Source organism: Anabrus simplex, chromosome 12 (genome assembly GCF_040414725.1).
Source record: "Anabrus simplex isolate iqAnaSimp1 chromosome 12, ASM4041472v1, whole genome shotgun sequence".
Lineage (NCBI taxonomy): Eukaryota > Metazoa > Arthropoda > Insecta > Orthoptera > Tettigoniidae > Anabrus > Anabrus simplex.
In genome coordinates this window covers 75705399-75728895 of record NC_090276.1, presented here as the reverse complement: position 1 = coordinate 75728895, position 23497 = coordinate 75705399, and the positions used below count along the sequence as shown (strand labels likewise).

The following is a 23497-nucleotide window of genomic DNA, read 5'->3' as shown; positions in this document are numbered from 1 at the left end:
TGTAGTTTCTTATTCCCCGACTCTATATACCAACATTCATTAAATTCTGTTAACCCATTTTCTCGTGGCTTGGCGTTGATATGGACTTGGCAACAAAAATACAAATTGATGAATATCTGTGTTATCAAAGCCGGTACGGTAACAATGTATGGCATAAATGATCGGAAATTTAATTCTATATAACTTTAGTTATATAGTATTTATTGCTAGGACCACTAATAATATAAATATTTGAGAATTCAATTTTAGGCCGTCCCCTAAACTACCATGTCACTCAGCATGAGTAAAATGATTTACAACCTAGATTGTAGTGGCTCATCCCCCGACTTCATATACCGATTTTCATTAAATTCTCTTTAGCCGTTTTCTCGTGATGCATGTACATACATACATACAGACAGACAGACAGACAGACAGACAGACAGACAGACAGACAGACATTACGGAAAAGTAAAAAGTGCATTTCCTGTTACTATGGACATGGCCGATACAGAAATACCATTCTTTTCAAATTCTGAGCAGTGTACACACAAAACTCTTATAGATTACCTTTATATAGTGGACCGAATACTTCTACCTTCTGTAAGTCCCCACTTATACACTCTTCTTGTTCATTAACAATCCCTGGAATGTTCTTCCTCGAACCTGTTTCTGCTTTAAAGTATCTATACATATACTTCCATTCCTCCCTGAAATTCATATGACTGCCAATTATGTTGGCCATTATGTTATTCTTAGCATAATTTTTTTTCGCTAAATTCAATTTTCCAGCAAGCTCGTTCAATCTCTCCTTACTCCTCAACCATTCTAACTCTTATTTCTATCTAAAGGCTGGTCTCCACTGATTAACATTTAACGACATGTCAGTTTTTACATGTTTATAAGTGTGAACACAACTTTGAACGAACTGTGGGTGGGGGCGGTAGAATAACACCCACGGTATCCCCTGCCTGTCGTAAGAGGCGACTAAAAGGGGCCCCAGGGTCTCTGAACTTTGGAGTGTGGGTTGGCGACCACGGGGCCCTCAGCTGAGTCCTGGCATTGCTTCCACTTACTTGTGCCAGGCTCCTCACTTTCATCTGTTCTATCCGACCTCCCTTGGTCAACTCTTGTTCTTTTCCGACCCCAACGCTATTAGGTTTGCGAGGGCTAGGGAGTCTTTCATTTTCACGCCCTTCGTGGCCCTTGCCTTTCTTTGGCCGATACCTTCATTTTTCGAAGTGTTGGGCCCCTTCCATATTTTCCCTCTGATTAGTGTTAAATAGAGGATGGTTGCCTAGTTGTACTTCCTCTTAAAACAATAATCACCACCACCTGTTATTGCCACTGTTGCTTCTCACAGGATTTTGACAAGGATGATGATTATTATGATGATGATGCTTGTTGTTTAAAAGGGCCTAACATCTAGGTCATCAGCCCTTCTCGAAAAGGAGGAAAGGAGAATGTGCGTACGACAATATCTGAATAGAAGCCACAATGTGGATGAAATTCTCAAGACAGGTTTGGAATTTAAAAACTTTCTGAGAATGTCTGAGCATGTAGTTTATCTATACGAACTATGCCAAAGCCATGCCAATAGCTCATGAACAATGAATTGATTTAACATGTTTTCCAATCCCACTGGAAAACATGCCAACATGTTAAATATGTTAACTTCAACATAGCAAGTTAACAAATAAAGTCAACTATGAACCAAATGTTCATATACATGTTGTTGTTAAAGGTTAATCAGTGGAGACCCAGCTTAACCTGCACTTCCTTCTTAATCTCTTTATTTCCCTGTTATAATAATAAGGATGGGCCCTTACCATTCCTTACCACTTTTAAAGGTACATATCTGTTTTCACACTCTTCAACAACTACTTTAAATCCATTCCATAGACTCTTTACATTTTTATTTACCATTTTTCCATTGATCATAATTGCTTTTTACACATTTTGCATACCTCTCTTATCAACCATATGGTATTGCCCAATATTCCAATTTGTATAACCTTCCTTTCTACCTCATTTATTTTTAAGTGTGATAAAACAGCTTCATGAACACTTATACCATCTATCACTTCAGTTTCTCTATAGACCTCATCTGGTTTTATCAGCACCACAGGTAGAATATTTTTGCTTCTACTTAGTTAGCTTATTCGCCATTTGCTGGCCATGCTTTCTTTCGTTCGCATTCCCTTTCAAGTTTACGTTTGGTAAGTTCAGATCACCCACTACAATAACATTCCTTTCTGTGTTGTTTCCCACATACCTGATTATCTTATCAAATTCCATGTCAGCACCAGCCTTGCCAGGTCTGTACACCCCAAAACCATCATGTTGCCTCTTTCTTAGAGGTGAAGCTTCCACGGTGTGTATAATTATTTAGAACAGTTCAACACGGAAAATAAACTAAATAAGTTGCCTGTTATCTTTACAGATAAGTCTTACACCTAGAATTTCATGTTCCTCATCCTTAACATTTTTTTGTAGCTGACAAATTCTTCTTTCATCAATATGAATACTCCCCCTCCTATCATTCCTAACCTGCCTCTATGATAAACACTCCAGTTCCATGAGAAAATTTCCGCACCCATAACATCGCTTCTCAGCCATGATTCCATTCCTATTACAATATCTGATATACTGCATATATCTGAAAATTACTTAATTCTATTCCTTTCTTTACAATACTACTTCAGCTTAATACTAACAATTTTATGTCATTCTTACTTGACTTTATGATTCCTATACTGTCATCACCACTCCCTCGTCCATCCCGTTTCCCTGAATGCATCTTCTTCTGAACAAACTTCCAAATTTATACAAACCATTATGGTTCAAGTGAAGGCCATTTGAGCACAGATCCCTATCTCCTACCCAGCCATTAGGATATACAAATCTCATTCCCAATTTCCCACATACCCATTCCATAGTCTCATTTAAATCCTTAATTACCCTCCAGTCAGTATCCCTCCTACATAGTATCTCACTGATAACAGTCTCTGCTTTCTGAAACTTCTTCTGTGTTGTTGCAACCAGATCCCACACATCCCCAACTATATTAGTACCTATTCCTGCTTGCCTTACGTTATTGGTAACAACGTTGAAAATTACCACCTTCTCCTTACCCTCCTCCCTCCCTTCTATTTTTCTCAACATCTGCCTCAGCCTAATTCCTGGTAACTCTACTTTGGTTCCCTTTCCTCCATACACTTTCCCCATATGCTTGACATATGAGTCACCTATGACCAGAAAGACAACATCAATCAATCTATACTGATCTGCATTTAGGGCAGTCGCCCAGGTGGCAGATTCCCTATCTGTTGCTTTCCTAGCCTTTTCCGAAATGATTTCAAAGAAATTGGAAATTTATTGAACATCTCCCTTGGTAAGTTATTCCAATCCCTAACTTCCCTTCCTATAAATGAATATTTGCCCCAGTTTGTCCTCTTGAATTCCAACTTTATCTTCATATCGTGATCTTTCCTACTTTTATAAACGCCATTCAAACCTATTCGTCTACTAATGTCATTCCATGCCATCTCTCCGCTGACAGCTCGGAACATACCACTTAGTCGAGCAGCTCTTCTTCTTTCTCTCAATTCTTCCCAATCCAAACATTGCAACATTTTTGTAACGCTACTCTTTTGTCGGAAATCACCCAGAACAAATCGAGCTGCTTTTCTTTGGATTTTTTCCAGTTCTTGAATCAGGTAATCTTGGTGAGGGTCCCATACACTGGAACCATACTCTAGTTGGGGTCTTACCAGAGACTTATATGAACTCTCCTTTACATCCTTACTACAACCCCTAAACACCCTCATAACCATGTGTAGAGATCGGTACCCTTTATTTACAATCCCATTTATCTGATTACCCCAGTGAAGATCTTTCCTTATATTAACACCTAGATACTTACAATGATCCCCAAAAGGAACTTTCACCCCATCAACGCAGTAATTAAAACTGAGAGGACTTTTCCTATTTTTGAAACTCACAACCTGACTTTTAGCCCCGTTTATCAACATACCATTGCCTGCTGTCCATCTCACAACATTTTCGAGGTCACGTTGCAGTTGCTCACAATCTTGTAACTTATTTATCACTCTATAGAGAATAACATCATCCGCAAAAAGCCTTACCTCCGATTCCACTCCTTTACTCATATCATTTATATATATCAGAAAACATAAAGGTCCGATAACACTGCCCTGAGGAACAGGAAAGCTGTCTTCTTTGCTAGATTCAATTTTCTAGTAAGTTCCTTCAATTTCTCCTTACTTCCACAGCCATTTCTAACTCTATTTCTTTCCAGTCTGCACCTCCTTCTTAGTCTCTTTATTTCTCTATTATAATAAGGTGGGTCTTTACCATTCCTTACCACCCTTAAAGGTACAAACCTGTTTTCGCATTCCTCAACAATTTCTTTAAACCCATCCCAGAGTCTGTTTACATTTTTATTTACCGTTTTCCACCGATCATAGTTACTTTTTAGAAACTGCCTCATACCTGCTTTATCAGCCATATGGTACTGCCTAACAGTCCTACTTTTAAGACCTTCCTTTCTATCGCATTTAATTTTAACTACCACAAAAACAGCTTCATGATCACTAATACCATCTATTACTTCAGTTTCCCTATAGAGCTCATCTGGTTTTATCAGCACCACATCCAGGATATTTTTCCCTCTGGTTGGTTCCATCACTTTCTGAATCAGCTGTCCTTCCCATATTAACTTATTTGCCATTTGTTGGTCATGCTTCCTGTCGTTCGCATTTCCTTCCCAATTGACATCTGGCAAATTCAGATCTCCCGCTACAATCACATTTCTTTCCATGTCATTTCCCACATAGCTGACTATCCTATCAAATAATTCCGAATCCGCATCAGTGCTACCCTTTCCCGATCTGTACACTCCAAATATATCAAGTTGCCTAAAAATGAGCCTTACACCTAGAATTTCATGTGTCTCATCTTTAACTTTTTCGTAGCTTACAAATTCTTCTTTCACCAGAATGAAAACTCCCCCTCCCACCTTTCCTATCCTATCTCTACGATAAACACTCCAGTGCCGTGAGAAAATTTCTGCATCCATTATATCATTTCTCAGCCATGATTCAACTCCTATTACAATATCTGGTAAATATATATCTATAAAATTACTTAATTCTATTCCTTTCTTTACAATACTTCTACAGTTCAGCACTAACAATTTTATGTCATCCCTACTTGATTTCCAGTTCCCTGTTCCCTTATCACCGCTCCCTAGGCCATCCCGTTTCCCTGAATGTACCTCCCTATTACCCTTCCAAACAAATTTCCTAACTTATACGTACCACTGCGGTTTAAATGAAGGCCATCCGAGCGCAGATCCCTATCTCCTACCCACCCATTAGGATCTAGAAATTTCACTCCCAGTTTCCCACATACCCACTCCATAGTTTCATTTAAATCCCCAATCACCCTCCAGTCAGTATCCCTCCTACACAGTATTCCACTAATAACAATCAGCTTGCCTTATGTTGTTGGTACCAACGTGAAACACTACCACCTTCTCCTTCCCCTCCTCCCTCTCTTCTACTTTCCTCAACATCTGCCTCAACCTAATTCCTGGATAACATTCTACCCTGGTTCCCTTTCCTCCACACACTTTCCCCACGTGTCTAACGATGGAATCCCCCATGACCAGAGCCTCAACCCTACCCACCTCATTTGATCCCCTCCCCTCCTGGTCAGCCTTATCTTTCCTGATAGCTGCAGAAGCTACTTCCTCCTCCCTTTTCTCCTTCCCATGACCCTGTTCCACCTGTCTTTTCCTATCCTCTACTCTACATTTCCCTTTCCTACCTTTTCCCTTTCTCCTACTTCCATGCATCTCAGCAACAGTTCCCTGTCCCTCATCTTCCCTCTGTTGTTCTACCTGGAGTGACTCGTACCGATTTCGCACAGACACCTGTCCTGAATTCTGATCCTGAATAGAGCCCTTGGCCTGCAATCTCCTTCCCCTTAGAACATTAGACCACCTGTCTTCTACAACTCCTCCCTTTCCTTCCTCTCTCTCTTGTACACCTACTGTAACCTGTACATTGTTTGAGGGAGTCCTATCTTCCTTCCTGTCTTCTGTGAGAATCCTAATTATCTCCCTCAAACTTTCCAACTCCTCCCTCATACCCCTCAATGCCTCACCACACCCACAATATGTACACTCGCGCTCCTTAGCCATTCTTTACGGGGGGAAAAATTATAAATTAAAAAATGAAGTAACTTATTCGCAAAAAAATAAATGAACGGAGGGATATATTGTCTGGGATAGTACACAACAATGAGGTAATTAATATACGACTACACTACAATACTACTTAGTTGTGCTCTATTTTTTTTTATCCTACAACCCCTAACAGGATAAAAACTGCTGTTAATTACTGAATATCGAAAGTAATACACAAGAACTACACAATTCCAAACTGCAATTAAGCCTATCCTAATTTCAACAATATTTTAGTAAGAGTTTCTACGGATACCTCTACTACACCAGTACTACACAAATATTTTACAATAATAAAATAAGCACACTAAATTCTAATAGGATATTACTCGTATACTACTGTACAGTACACTACAGTAATTTTTAAACTACTTTCAGACGTATCCCAATTACGATACCGGTACCGTACCGTATGTCACTACTAACTTAAGCACAACAGAAATGAAATTTGCACGAACTACTGTACTCAAAGATTACCAACGAAGCTAAATGCTTAGACAAATTATTATTAGTATTAGGGTCTAATAGATACACACGAAAGATAACACATGAATATAGCAGGCAAGATACGGCACTATCTAAATGTACCATACTGTATCTATACTACAATGTATCTACACTACACTATACTGCGTTTGGTTAAATGCTCAAGTATCAAAAGGATTGCCGTACACGAAGAAAAACACGAATATAACTGGCAAGATACTATCTAATATATTATACCTTATCTTCACTACAATTCTACTGAAATGTGGTTATGTGATTATTACAGCTGGTGGATTACTATTATTTTCCCTACTCCACGGGACGGAGAAAAAAAAAGTGTCCTTAATTACGCCTACTGAAAAATACGAGGTTGTCTACAATAATTTCTCAAATATTTCTGTCAAAACTACTACTACTATTACTCCAGGGACTTGAACTGCAATTACTGGGATATATGAACTTTATTATTATTAGCTAACCGCTCATAAATACTGAAAGATTGAGGGAGCAAAATATAAATTACGGATACTAACTACCTACTCAGAAGTACAAATGAATGGAATACAAGGTCAGCTGATTTTTATTTATATTTACTTGACTACACTACACCCTTTGTTCACGACTGTAGCCAACAATGCAATATTTGAATACGAGGAGCGACAATAATCAATAACAATACGACTGTTAACTATTACCGTGTAATCTCTTTAACTTCTTTTTAAATGGAAGTTTACAGGCGTACCGTGTTTTTTAATGTAGTAAATTATTACCTTCGCGATAGTTTGAACGTATATCTATACGAAATACCGGAGAAGTTGCTGCAGAAGTTACGGTACTATTCCTTATGATAATCTGCCTTTGTAAGTACAACCAACGAACCTACAGATACCGGTATTTACAAATATTTTTAAAGTTAATATTGTTACCTAAAGTATTACCTAAACCTAAATTCGAAACAAGGTGCACCTAGCTAGCCTACTTAACCTAGAAAACGTAATTTACTGAAGACCAACTGAATTACTTGTTACAAAATTTAAATAATTATTACTACTCCCAATTTCTACCAACAAGCACTAAACACCACTATATAAACAGCACTAAATGAATCAGATCTACACAAAATTAAGCTATTTCAATAGGTTTTCACTACTTTATCACTACAATAATGCAAGAGCTCTCTCAACAGCCAACCCACCCTCCTCTCCCAGTATCCCTTAACTTCCTTGACAACAGCAGAACCCACCTCCTTCTTCCTATCCTCCACTCTATATTTCCCTTTCCTACTGGTCCCTTTATTCTTCCCCCATCCGTCCTCTGTAATAACACTGTGAACTCCATCTTCCCTCTAACCACACTCCATGGGAACACAAAGACAGGACAGACAGTCAAGCTTGACATCCACACAACAATAAAAGTTCTTTTCAGCCCTTCTGTTGTCTTGTCATCCTATTTAGTTTCCTGTCTTTGATGTATATTTGGTTATTCCCTTTCCTTTCATTAATTCATCTTCATGTCCTTCCATGTCTGGCTGAAACACGATTCTTCCAGAACTCAGCAGCGAGGACACCTCTGGTCCTTGCAGCCTCTGTATCATCTTGGGAGCACAACTGATTCATGAAGCCACATCTGAGATACTTCCAGGTGGTATACGGCAGGTTCTTCCATTACTTCTGCTGTTGGCAGACATAGTTCCTACTTCTACCTTGTAAGCCTCGCACTTTCTGGAGAGCACAACAATGGAGTTGTTGTTATATGACCAAAGTCTCTGAGAAGCAGGTTGCTGTCTATAAAGAGAATGACGAACGTCACTGCACTGTTTCACTCTTTCTAAATTAGCAGCCACACTCCTACGCGTGTGAGGTGGAGCTTAGGGTTGGGCAGACCGGAACATTCAGTTGTTTGTGATATAGATGTTGATTCCCATTGGGAATATGAAATATTTGTCCTGAATTCAGATTCCCTATGGGAATCAACATCTGTATCATATGATGGCCAAGCAGGCATCAATTTTTGGTAGTGAGACAAGGTCTCTCATAGTGCATTGGCACTGCCGGTGGCTTCAAGTAGCCTACGCAGTGGCTTCCAGAGTATGCACTAGCCATGCGTCTTGGTAGGTGTGCTAGGCACCAACTGACGAGCCCAACCTAGCACAAATAATGGACCATTTATATTGGTATTATACATTCAGTTGTTCCGAAAAATTAGGAGCTTGAGGTGGAGTGTTTCAGTACAGTATGCCGGCACATGGCTCACGGGACTGTAACTGCGCAGTAGAGAGAACTTCGTCAGACAACATGACATGCTCTGCATCAGCAGGAAAGTGCTACTGTACCGGACGTGTTGTGTGTAGTTATAGTTAGCATAAAGCTGTACGGAAGGTGAAGGAACAGTCAAAACACTGAAATTCGCACCCAATAATCATTTTTAAAGGATGCTTTTACATTAAGTTTTTTTGGTCAATATGAAATACACATAACATGGTTACAGTGCCTGTACAGGTGTTTAAAAGTAATTAATCCAAGGATATTTTCACCAGTTGAATATATCGGCCTGTATTGTGAGTAATTAGGGCCAGGATAAAACTTCACGGCAAGTGAAAACCATGATACAGATGTTGATTTCCATAGAGAAGCCGAAATATTTGTCCCGAATGAGTAATTTTATAATACCAATATAAATGGTCAGTTATTGGACATTATAAATTTTCCAGCTAACCCATTCCTGGTTGCCAGAATTTTGCCCCAGTGTGCTAAATTGGGCTTATCAGTTGGGAAAGAGCGCACCCACCAAGACGCATGGCTAGTGCATACTGTGAAGGCCACTGCGTAGGCTACTTGGAGCCACCGGCAGTGCGAATGTACTATGAGACTTTGTCTCATTACCAATCATCTGAGGGTCACGCAGGCACTAATATTGATTGGGTGGACCAAAACCTAACATTGTTTCTTAGTCAGCTAGTAGGCGAAGGGCAGTGCATAGTGGTGCTGCCGACAAGATAGCGAGTGACTATCTCGGTCTTGCTTCAGAATGTTTCGGAACAATTGACACTCAGGGTTCCGGAACAGCGGAACACAACTGTGCACCGGCACAGTGTGCCGAAACAGGGACAGAGTGCCCAACCCTAGTGGAGCTATGTCTAACGGAGGACAGAGTTTGGTTGCAGACATCCACTTACTATTCTGGATGCTTCTAGATGGTAGTGTCAACTCGTCTGGCATGAAAAGATTCGGAACAAATACATCAGGTTCCCCATGGGGATCAACGTCTTTATCATATGAAAAGATTCATTCCCCACAGGTGCTGCATATCCTCCCGCTGAAAAGCAGAGATCCAGAGCAGATGTCCTGAGCATCCATTACACAATAACCACATCAGTGAATGCCATTAAAATGCAATAATGCAAATCAACTATACCTGGGACAGTCTTTGTATGTATTAGTTATTAGATAAAGATAGGTGGTTACCTCATTGCTTATAGCAATATTTTCTCTTATGGCATGATGCGTAGTTGCTGCGATGCGGATCTCTGTAGCATCTCGGAAGTCAGCAGAAAGTTTGACAAGTCGAGACTCCATTTCCTTCACCAATCTGTTAAAATAATTAAATTCACATTTCATGTAAGTCACTCTGTTTCATAGTGATCAACTGAGAATGTGAAAACTGATTTAATCCAACTAATAGTATTCAATTTGTATAACTATCCTATACACATAACTGCCCATGTTACATTGCACCGACACAGACAGGTCTTATGGCGATGATGGGATAGGAAAGGCCTAGGAGTGGGAAGGAAGTGGCCGTGGCCTTAATTCAGTTACAGCCCCAGCATTTGCCTAATGTGAAAATGGGAGACCATAGAAAACCACCTTAAGGGCTGCCAATGGTGGGATTCGAACCCACTATCTCCCAGCTCACAGCTGCGTGTCTCTAACCGCACGGCCAACTGGTAAGAAAGTTGTTAATAATAATAATAATAATAATAATAATAATAATAATAATAATAATAATAATAATAATAATAATAATAATAATAATAATAATAATACATCTATAAAGATGTACATGTTTTGACTCATTTTAGTGTCATCTTCAGTGGAAACATAAGTTATAATAAAACTATTTCTGAATAAATTATTTAACGTGTAGTGTATTAAAATTTTGCAGTGGTGTCCTGGTGATATATTACTGACACATAATTAAAAATCACTGTCTTGAGATTCAGTCTCAAATTCCTGTATGAATTAACAAAGATCAATCTCCAACCACCTGAACTACACAGAGATACTTTGAAAATAGAACCTAATGAACTATGGAACTTGCTTTCTGAAACTTACTTGTCCTTCCCAATGACAAATTTCCTTTCTATTTCATACAAGGTGCGCTTGTGTCTCTCTTCCTGTTCCTGCATGTCGATCTCTTGCTGTTTGAACTTCTTCATGAGATCGTCCTTCTGTATGCGAAACTCTTCCAGCGCGTTTAGTTTTCCACCTACCAAGATAAAAGCAAAGAATTAGTGAAACATTAACACTGGAACAAAAATGGTTAAAAACTGGTCAGCAACATTAGGAGCTTGGGACCGATGCAAAGTAATGTAAGAATTATCCAGCCCCTCTTGTAAGCTTTGGGCAGAGTGGGAGGGTAAACAACTGGAGCACTGTTTTTCTCCAGAGTACAGGGCGGTGCACAAAATATAATACACCAAAAATGGCTTATAAAATGTGTAAATCTGGGCTCAGAACAATACCCTTTTGTCATTTATAGAATTAGTTCATGCCTTATTTAAGAGATGGCAGCACAAGTGGGGCATGTACACCGGCTTCTGGTTTTAGAGCATGGCATCCAAGAGGAGGCTGACGTGTGAACAGAAGATGAATGTGTTTTAAGAGGAAACAACGAGTGCATCCCAGACTTGGCAACGTTTTCCTGTTCATCTTGGTAAGTGGTGGGCCGGAAGACTGGCCAGCTGATTTGAAACAGAATGCAGTGCCACGGAGATAAAATGACTTCATGTCAAACCACATCTGCTCACTGAAGAATCCTGCTGCTGTGAGAGCGACTGTGGCTCAGATCCAGCAGAAATGCCTGCGTTCAGTTGGGCATTTCTCGACGGTCAATTCAGAGATTACTGCAGTCTGACATTGAACTTTTCCCATATAAAATTATAACTCACAAAATAACAAACCGGGTGAGTTGGCCGTGCGATTGGGGGGGGGGGCGCATCTGTGAGCTTGAATCCAGGAAAGAGTTGGTTTGAACCCCACTGTCGGCAGCCCTGAAGATGGTTTTCAGTGGTTTCCCACCAGACAAATGCTGGGGCTGTACCTTAATTAAGGCCACGACTGCTTCCTTCCCACTCCCTAGGCCTTTCCTGTCTCATTGTCACCATGAGACCTATCTGTGTCAGTACGATGTAAAGCAAAAAGAAAAATAATAACATTGCGTGACAAGGAACGGCGAATACAGTTTGCTATGTGGGCTATTGCAGAAGGTGATCCCATGCTGCACACACATGGTTATACGTGTACCTCAACAGTACTGTCAACAACCAGAATGTCCGGTTTAGTGCGAGTGAACCACCATGTTCAAAGTGCGCGTTTGAGCTGCAATTTCCAGCCATGGAATTATTGGGCCATTCTTTTTCAATGACACAGTCAACAGTGTGCATTACATGAACATGTTGCAAAATAGTTTCCCTCCATAACTCCCAGCAACAAAACTACTAGTAGTTCGTGCAAGACAGAGCTCGTCAGCATACAGCAAATGTTGTTCTGGACTTCCTGCATGAACATTCTGAGCCCCATGTGATGCCAAATATTTTCAATATGGCCCACTGTGACCAAGACATAACCCCATTAACCACTACGGCTTTTTCCTGTGGGGACATTTGAATCTATGGCCAGAAACCAGAAAATGTCCTACAACTGCAAGTGGCCATTCTGACTCTTTTCTAAGGGCTGAGTGTGGATATGACTGTGTCATAGAGAGGTTTCAAAGTGATTTTACACCCAGAAGGTGGCCATACTGTCTAGTCATACACATTTCAGTAACTATTTTAATACCATGTATGAAATGTGTTGTATATTAAGTATTCTATAAACAGTTTCTGGTGTGTGACAATTCATGTGCCACCCTGTATTTGGGAGTTACCCTGGACTGAGCATTGCATCAACACTTGTCAGAAAGTCCCAGCACCCTTTGGAAGCTCAGTTCAGAGGGTGGATGTAGCTCTCAATGAAACCTGTCGAGTGGTTACGGGGTGCCTGAAAACAACCCCCACTAACTGGTATTTTTCCACCTGATATAAGCCAAGAGGTTGTGGCAAGGTATAAGATGAATGAAGGTGGACTACAATCATCTGGACATCAAACTCCATTTCAGACAATGAAGTCAAGTAAGAGTTTTCTCAATACCACCACTGCCGTCTATAATCAACCAACAACAGTTCTTCAGGACCTGTCTTGAGGAACAACACAACATCTCTCCAAGTGGAAGACATCACTCAAGACACTGAAGAGGGAACTGATGTTGCTCGCTTCTGATCATTGACTATGTTATGAATGTCATCAAAGCCCTGACAAAAAAAAAAAAAAAAAAAAAAAAAATCAATTTATTTATGTCTTTAGTAGCAGCAAATTTTGGTTAATTTTTTTTTTTGCTAGGGGCTTTACGTCGCACCGACACAGACAGGTCTTATGGCGACGATGGTATAGGAAAGGCCTAGGAGTTGGAAGGAAGCGGCCGTGGCCTTAATTAAGGTACAGCCCCAGCATTTGCCTGGTGTGAAAATGGGAAACCACGGAAAACCATCTTCAGGGCTGCCGATAGTGGGATTCGAACCTACTATCTCCCGGATGCAAGCTCACAGCCGCGCGCCTCTACGCGCACAGCCAACTCGCCCGGTAATTTTGGTTTAAAAGACAGTACTGATCTGCTTGTCCCTTAAGAAACCCTGTGTCATAGAGATATAAAATGCTACAATGAAGTTGTGGTGTAACAGAATGAGTACATTAGAGGGAGATTTACAGCAAAAACCTTTTCTGAGAAGTTGATCGAATCTTGCTTACGCTGGTTTGATCATGTTATGAAAATATATGAATACCATACAATGTGCAGAGTCTTGAAAAGGATTTATATGGGATGCCAGTGAGAGGGACTATCATAGACTGCCTGTCATTCACAGATGATTCAGCACTTCTGGTGAGCCCAACAGAAACAGCAGTGATGCAGCCCAACGTACCAGGTCGCTAAGGTAACATTACTAGAGAAGACTAAGTTCCTTACTAACATCAGTGAGGCCCTCAGTCAACTACAGCTGTAACAGTGCAAAACCGAGAAAGCCAATAGCTGAAGTCAGGGTATGGATAGAACCCAATCTTTCAGAAGGGGTTGTGCTAACAACCTGGATAAATAAACTAGAGGTGGCACACCAACTGACCAAGAACACTTACATCAAGAGGAAACTCTTCGAGAATACCAAACTTGGACACTATCAAGCATCCACCCAAAAACTCTGTATACCTCTGAGAATTGGGTCCTTAACAGGAATGGCCTGCCTGACAAACTGGAGAGCAAGGAGAGGAAGATCTGGGACCAGTCAAAGAAAACGGCAAATACAGGGGCGACACGCTTGGCAGGAAGAGACATCTGACCAGCTGACTGAGTGGCTTTTCACTTATTGGAAGAACAAGAAGATTAAGACACCATGGTTAATGGACCTGCAGGAATTGTCAGACACTGATCAACTCTCAGAAGGATTCAGAGACAAAAAAGGTTCAAAAAAATGACAGGCACGCTCCGGACAAAAAAGACAAACGAGCAACACAGACAGAGAATGTGCAATTACCGGGCATAGCCAAGGCTCGCTCTAAGCAAGAAAGTTGTGGTCCTTAGTTGGCCCATTTGAAAGAAGAAGAAGAAGAAGAAGAATGCTTATATCAATTATATATGAATAAACAGCAAATGACAATGTTACTAACCGATATTGCTTGTACCACAAGAGTGCAATCACACATCCTACTGTATGTCACCAGTGACAAAACACAGTCAGCGGTTTTCAGCGATGCAATCTTAATTGTCTTAGAGTTCCTGACATTGCTGGAAGACTATTCTAAAGTTGAGGCTCAGGATCTATTGTACATTGAAAACTAATTGACATGAATAGTGTGGGAAGTGCCAAGTATGGAATGAGGACAAGATATGAAATGTATTAGGGACATTTTCATACACAGTTTGATATATCGACATGAAACTTTCATCACCAGTTGGGTTTCAGTTAAAAGGCATTATATGAGCAGCAAATGAAAGACTGGAGTTCAATGAATAAGGTTCGAGTAAGTTGTAGCACACGTTGGAGGAAGTCTTCGACAGCAGCATTAGAACTGCGGTGTTCCTGCAGCTCAAGATGTCCTGACTGGCAATAAGGATGGTAGTATTCTCAGCAGCTTTCAGGGTACCTGATGAGGAGTGAATAGGGTCATACAGCTCTTTTATCCCAACATAAAAGTTCCTTCGGTCTCTGGCATCTGACAGACTTTGGAGTTATTTGGCATTTTATTGTCACCAGTTGCTATTTGATTTTCTGGTCTGACATTTTTATTTGAGCTCTTGAAAGCATGCTTTCTTCTCCATGGAGGATGGATCTTGAAGAAGAGAAAGGTATGCATTCCCTTGGCACTGATGACGCTTCATTATTTTCATTGAATCAGTCTTTTCTCTTCCTTACATTGTCAATGAGATGCTAGTGTTTGGAGTGTGTATGCACCAACATGGTCTTAAAGCGGTTAGGTAAGCGGAATTCCATACTGGTGATGAAGAGACTAAGTAGTCCATTTGCACTGCAGCTTCCAACACCCTGACTACCCATGACATTCCCCCATAATGGATTCTCTCTTCCCACCCTGGCATTAAAATCGCCAAGCAACAAAAGTTTATCTTCAGTAGCTATCTTGGCGAGAACACACTTCAACTAGTGGTAGCCGAGTCGAGTGGCTCAGACGGTTGAGGCGCTGGCCTTCTGAGCCCCAACTTGTCAGGTTAGATCTTGGCTCAGTCCGGTGGTATTTGAAGGTGCTCAAATACATCACCCTCGTGTCGGTAGATTTACTGGCACGTAAAAGAACTCCTGCGGGACTAAATTACAGCATGTCTCAAGTATTATTACAATATTATAAGTCCACCTGTTCAATACAATACAATATGATCCACTATTTCATATGGTCAAATGTTTTTTATACATAATACATAAAAGTCAAAGGTACATGTTTCACCCTCCTTAGGGGCATCATCAGCCTATATCAATCTTAAAAAATAATAATAATACATATACTTATAAATTATAGGTTGAAATGTTGAAAAATGGTTTCGTAAAACATTATACAATAACATCTAAAACAACGATAATGCACCAAAGTATGTTAAAAGAGAGTGAAATTAACAGTTTGAAGATTAAAACGTGATTAAACATGAGATTTTGAGAGTCTAAAACTAAAATGGATCCATATTTTTATAATATCATTAAGACTGTGAAAGCCTTGAGTATAAAAACAATCATCAAAGGGGGATGTTTCTTCAATTCCCAAGTTGAATCCAAGGTGGTAAAATCACTTTCAGTTATTTAAAACGGAAGTGTGAATGTAATAAACAAGTTTAAAATGTATATGATTGGGATATCTGAAAGTCAAGAAGAAAATGGAACTTCTGTAGAGGCGATGCTTGTGATAAAACGTATGTCAAAGCTAGCGGAGTTCGGAAATTATGGGAGTCGAATGGAACTAAAAGATAGTCAAGTTGATATATAATTCCGTTGAAACATGTGTTGGAAGAAATGTTCAGGATTTTTCGTACGGAGCGTATTAAGTACGTCAGGTTGTTACAGCAACGCTAGCTTGACTGGGTTTTCGACTTCTAGTATTATCACGTTTTAATCTTCAAACTGTTAATTTCACTCTCTTTTAACATACTTTGGTGCATTATCGTTGTTTTAGATGTTATTGTATAATGTTTTACGAAACCATTTTTCAACATTTCAACCTATAATTTATAAGTATATGTATTATTATTATTTTTTAAGATTGATATAGGCTGATGATGCCCCTAAGGAGGGTGAAACATGTACCTTTGACTTTTATGTATTATGTATAAAAAACATTTGACCATATGAAATAGTGGATCATATTGTATTGTATTGAACAGGTGGACTTATAATATTGTAATAATACTTGAGACATACGTCAACTTCAATACGGAACCAAAATGAGAATAGTCACTTGTAACTAAATTACAGCACCTTGGCATCTCTGAAAACCGTCAAAGTAATTAGTGTGACGTAAAGCCCATAACATTATTATTATTATTAATACAACTAGTGGTAGAACTGATTCTTGGAAACCTTCACCGTTGTCTAAAATGGGAGCATAGGTGGAGCAAGGAGTGATAAAACAATCTCTTGCAAGAGGAATTTGAAGAATGGAGTCCTTCACGGACTGCAATAGGAGCGAGCTGATGTTCTTTCACACAAATCTGACATCATAGATGCATGGTTCTCCTGCATCCTGTCCTTTCCAAAAGATGGTGTAGTCTGAGCTGGACTCTAGTTTCACTCAGAGCAACAATCTCCTGGGTAATGAGAACTGTTCTTTTCTCTGTTTGTCTTTTAAGTCCACTAGAATTGTGATAAACCATGACCCAACAGTCATGTTCATATAGTCATTTCTTAGTTTCCATCTGTAAAAACTGGAGTGACCTTCTGGGTGTGCGTTTCCAGCCAGGTACAAGTGTCACTACCGATGTTTAGCCTTTCCCATTCAGGGTGAGCAGCAGTTATCCTGAACATGCTGGCCCAGTCACAGACGCAGGACCGGATCTCCGAGTAGTCACGGGTCTCACACACCAGATTAGGAGTTCCCAGTTTCACCCAAAACCTGGTACAACCATTCTTATCCCACTGCCATTGGACTTCTAAAGGAAATGGCAGGAGAAATTGCTTGGATCACAGCTTGCAAGGAAGTGACCCACACACAATGATACTGGAGCCATTCGTCACAGCCTATGAAGCATGAGTTTTGATAATTACCAGAACTGCAAAAAACTGCCATCAGCTCAAGAAAAGTTGAGCCTAATGTGTGATGGCTGCCACTGACGGGACCATCAGCCCACTAAAAGGAACTCATTTGCCCAAAGCCATTGACCCCACCAGAGGGTCAAGTTATTTGCTGCGGCCTGACACTCGGCGTTGAGTCGCTGGTTGTAAGGTCTTACTCCATTACCTTAGCGGGATACCCTGCCAGACCTCTCTACTTTAAAATGTTTAGCTAAAAATTCTGAATGCTATTCACTTGCACTCAATGAGAGTTGCAATATTAGCAAAACTGCCAATTTAGCGATCTTCCTAAAGGGGGTTGATATTTCAATATTACTGAAGAATTAGCTGCTATTGTTCCTCCTAAAGACATCACAAAAGCCACTAATTTAAATGACACTTCGAACTAGCTCAAAATGAAAATGACCAATATTTCATGTACAACAACTGATAGGGCTCCTAAATTTTTAGGGCGGTGAAATAGCCTAGTTAAATTACTCCACGTCAAAGTAGCTAAGCTGGGAAATACATCTCTAATGATATACCATAGCATACTACACCAAGAAAAATCTGTCAATTTACTGAATTCAAATAATGTCTTGAAAGTTGTTAAAGTTGTGATTGCAAGGTCTGTGACACATAGAATTTCTTGAAGAGTCCTGATTCAGAAGTAGAAGAGATATACTGAAGTCAGGTGAAATGTTAGAGCAAGAAATACAAACATTTATGGATGAAAAGGGAAAACCTATTATCAAGTTCAATGACCCATCATGGATGTGTGATATAACAACACATTTGAATGAACTAAATTTACATCTCCAACGTAAAGATAAGATGAGCCCTTCTCACATATAAGGCCTTCAAAATAAAATTACAACTTCGAGAATGACAATTGAAAGCAAACTACTCTGCACATTTCCTAACCCTGAAAAAGTGTTATGTTCAAAATTACAGGAATTTAGTCAGAATTATGTAATGAATTCAATACTAGATTTTAAGAATTCAAAGAGAATCTTGTTAGCTTCAATCTGTTTTCTTCCTCATTCTCCATTAGTAGAAGAGGTTTATAAGAATTTACAAATGGAGTGTGTTTATTTATAGACAGGCAATTTGACTCTCACCACAAGTGTTCTCTGGAATGAAGCATGTGAAGCGGGCGAATGACCGACAGTCGTCTAGAAAATTCTCTTCTGACATTGGAAGCCTTGTTCATAAGAAGCAGTGCCAAGTGTCACACTGACATGTACTTGCCTAGATACTTAAGTACAAGAGTAGTATGAAAACCTACAACCTGATTTCCAGTCAGTGACAGGGTCAGAGATGGAATGAATGAAGCCCCATCTTGCGGCGAGGATAGGAATTGTGCCGGCTGCCGAAACCTGTCGCTCTCTTCTGGGGCAATGATTAATGGCTGATAGATGAAACAAAATGATATTGGAGTATTGCTGGAATGAAAACATGAGAGGGAAAACCAGAGTACCCGGAGAAAAACCTGTCCCGCCTCTGCTTTGTCCAGCATAAATCTCACATGGAGTGACCAGGATTTGAACCACGGAACCCAGCGGTGAGAGGCCGATGCGCTACCGCCTGAACCGTGGAGAATTCAAGTACAACAGTAGTATAATTATATTAAAAGTATTTTCACCCTTATTTATTAATTAATTTTAATTTTATAGCCAACATAGGACTACTTGAGTCAGGTTTATGGAGGTTTGTCTTCTTTTTGTCAGCCCTATACTGTTTCATACTTTCTGAACATAATTTTCTTTCTGCTTCTGGAATCACTCTTCCTATTCTCTGCATGTTGATTTTCATCTGTAGTCTAGTGTGTTTATCTTTCAATATCTTGAATGTATTTCTTTTGTATTTTTAATCTTCTATTGTAATATGTAACTCTCGCATGTCTTCTTTAAGTTTGCTTTTTTTGCTATTTGCTTTACGTTGCACCAACACAGACAGGTCTTATGGGGACGATGGGGCAGGAAAGGCCTAGGGATGGGAAGGAAGCGGCCGTGGCCTTAATTAAGGTACAGCCCCAGCATTTGCCTGGTGTGAAAATGGGAAACCATGGAAAACCATTTTCAGCACTGCCTACAGTCTCCCAGATGCAAGCTCACAGCTGCGCGCCCCTAACTGCATGGCCAACTCGCCCAGTCTACTTTAAGTTCTGTGATCCATCTAATATTATTCTTACTGTTACTCTTCCATAATTTTTCTACTGATTCTATTTTCTGATGCCATATTATATGCCCTAAGAATGATATTTGTTTCTTTTTCATTGTGCTAGTCATAGGTTCTATTTCTTTATAAAAGTCTCACTGGAAGCTAGTCTCTAGAATCCGTTTACTTGATAATTTTTATTTAAACAGGTCCTCACTACTCTCCTTTCTAACTTGAGTACTCTATCTATTGCAACTGTGTTTGTTGTTTTGAATAATGTTTCACTTGCAAATGTAATTTGAGGCAGGGTGACTGTTTTGTAGTGTTTCAATTTTCTCGCTATTGAGAGACACTTTTTATTATATGTATTCTTGGTAACATGCTGTGCTGTAACCAGTTTATCTATTCTATTTTGCCATGCTGGTCTTTTGTTCAGGTTGTATGTGATTATTTCACCTATATATTTAAATTTTTCTACAAGTTTTATTTCTTGATCTCCCAGCTTAATTTTGTTTGCAAGCAGAAGCTGAGTTAGCAAAATTTCTGTTTTTTCTTATGAAGTTTTCAAACCAATATTCTGACCTATTTCCTGTAAAGATTTTATTTGTTGTTTTGTTTCCTTAACATCATTGGCCAGAAGAGCTAGATCATCAACAAATCCTAGACAGCTGAAATGTATGTTATCCTTCTAGGTTCCAATTTTTATATTTTTTGAGTTGTTCTTGTACCATTCCCTCATAACGTACTCTAGTGCACAGTTAAAAAGAAGAAGCGACAATCCGTCCCCTATCTTAAACCGGTTGTTACCAAGAATAGTTCAGAAAGTTCTCCTCTGAACTTAATTTTAGAAATTGTATTAGAGTAAGTTCAATTAATCTGATTAGCTTTGGTCAAAGTCCGAAATGTCTTAGAATTTTTAATAATGATGGTCTGTGGATGGAGTCGTAAGCTTTCTTGAAATCTATAAACATTATTGAAAGGGGCTTGTTTCGTTTTCTGTAATATGCCATGACTAGCTTCAAAGTTATTATTTGTTCAGAACACCTTCTCAAAGGTTTGAAGCCTCCCTGGTATTCATCTAACTCTTGATCAAGTTGTTCATTAATTCGATTATATAGCATCTTAAGAGAAAATCTTATACGTGCAGTCAAGGATGGAAATATCTCTATAGTTTTCTGGATTACTTCTTTCACCTTTCTAATGAACTGGATTAATTATAGCTGTTGTCCATTGTTCTGGAAATTTTTCGGATAGCCAAATCTTCTGTAATATCATATGGAGGGATGTCTAAGTCGCACTGCCAGCATATTTCCACATCTCTGCAAAAACCTGGTCTTTTCCAGACACTATGTAGTTCATTTCCTTAAGCACTGTTTCAACTTCTTTTGCTGTAGGTGGGTTTATATTTTCTGGTTTAGTTTTTTCCAGAGTATGCATATCAATTAATAAGAGTTTTTCAAGTTCATCACTGTTCAAGAGCTTGTTACATGCTTCCACCATGATTTCTGCATTTTCCTTATTGTTATGCACCATTTTTTCCATCTTTATTTTTCAAGAACTATATGGAGGGGTTGTATTTTTGCAATTTTTTACCAAAGGCTTTGTAATAATCTATAGAATTGGTTTTGTAATAATTTTCCCCAATAGAGTTTATTAAATCTTTTTGATATTTTCTCTTAATTCTTCTAATAGTTTGGGTAATTCTTTTCTGACATTTTTGAGATAAGTGACATTTTCTTCTGTTTTGTGGGCTTGAAATTTCAACCTAGCTTGATGTCTTTCTTCATGAATTCTATCACAATCAGAGGTCTACCAGGCATGTCTTTTCCTTAGAATTATTGGAACTAGATCTTCTGCATCACTTTAAGAATCTGTATTAGGTCATCTAAATTGTCTGTTAGTCTTGTAGTTCTTGTTCTTTGCTGATATTGGGCATTCTGGATTAACTGATGAGGGTCGTATGTCCTTTTCTCTCCAACTCTATTTTGTCTTTTCTTACTGGAGTAAATTTAATCTTGATTTTATTTAAGTAATGATCTGAACCAGTGTCCGTTCCTCTTAGAACTTTGACATTGTGGACTTCCTTGTGAAAGAATTTGTCCACACATACGTGGTCTAGCTACCATTCCCCTTTTGTCCAATCATGATGTTCCCAAGTTTTAAGTTTGTGTGGTTTTCTTTTAAAATATGTAGATTTGGAAATTAGCCCACCCTTATATAATAATAAAAGTCACATTAAATATATTTAATTTGTTCAATTTAGCTTACTTAATGGTCATAATCATTATAATTTCATAATTATTCATACGTATAACCAATATGAAATGAATATATAAACAATATAATTTTAAATTAAAGCATGCAGCCCGTAAACCAATCCATGACGACGGTAGTGACTCCTTGTCAAGAAAGGTTGTATGCCACTGATGTACATCTAACAATGTAGGTACTATTATTATGACATATTTCAACTGTAATTGAAGTACATACTTCTCACATCCACCCTACCCGGCAAGCTGGAGGGTTTCATGACGACGACGACTCCTCCTATTGGGATTCTATCCTACGATCTTGAGAACAGGAAGCAAGTGCACCACTGGAATCAATCACGCCATACAAAAATGTGAAAAATAAGACTTTTGCTGAAAAGTAGCTCATTAAATTATTTGGATTTTTCTGTTTAAAATGTTGTATAATTTATTATGAAAATCAGTTTAGAACTTGTTTTCAATTGTTGAAAGTATATCGGCATTCAAGAAAAATGTGTAAATTTTGACATGCGACATGAACTAAATATTACTGGATTGGTTGGACTTCATACGCTGAAGTTTGCAGCCATCTCAAGAGACTACTACAGTCTTTAAGTCGGCTAATGGTTCGTGGTTTGGAGTATGTTTAAGGTACTGTACATCTTTTCAGCGTGCTGTCAATTATAACAACTTAAGTTTATCCAACTTTTCTGAGAATTAACATTTTTCCACATCTACCGTACTCTGGCACCATAAGACCTAGGTTTCTGAAACATTTACAACAGTTTAATAATATTTCAGTGCATAAACTGAACCTCTAGTACTGGAAATTTTGGAAATAAAAAGGATGTATAACTTAATTTTTTTTCTACAAAATTTAGTCTTTCATTAATATTATTCCAAATTTCAATCATATATACCAATTTCGTATTTTAAAGGTTCAGTGTAATCTCAAATGACTGTAAAGGTCAGTGAACACTACCCCTCATGGATTAGGAGAACAGGAACATTGAATATAGCCACAGTCTCCTTAAGAGTAAGAAAAAGACTTACTGAGAAGTTTAATGTCAGAAGTAAGATGCTCGTGCATGATTTTGAAATCATGGTCCATTTTAGCAATCTTCTCCTGGTACATCTCCACTTCGGCATCTCGCGACTGTAGGAACAAAATAAACCTGTATCAGTATTGCCTTTCATGATTTGTACTATGAAATGTTATAAGATAACCAGCACATTCTGCTTCCTCAACACACACTGTCTCTTCTCTTTCCCTGT

General features: G+C 39.0%; 1 protein-coding gene across 1 annotated transcript in view; it reads right to left on the bottom strand.

Annotated features, from left to right (window-relative positions):
- Nucleotides 1–23497, bottom strand: part of LOC136884154 (cilia- and flagella-associated protein 157) — a 140505-nt gene that overhangs the window by 52840 nt on the left and 64168 nt on the right. Inside the window, exons 4-6 of the mRNA XM_067156195.2 lie at nucleotides 23276–23378; nucleotides 11071–11224; nucleotides 10201–10324 (exon numbers count right to left, since the gene is read on the bottom strand). Coding sequence (XP_067012296.2) covers nucleotides 10201–10324; nucleotides 11071–11224; nucleotides 23276–23378 — 381 coding nt within the window. The remainder of the gene's footprint in view (nucleotides 1–10200; nucleotides 10325–11070; nucleotides 11225–23275; nucleotides 23379–23497) is intronic.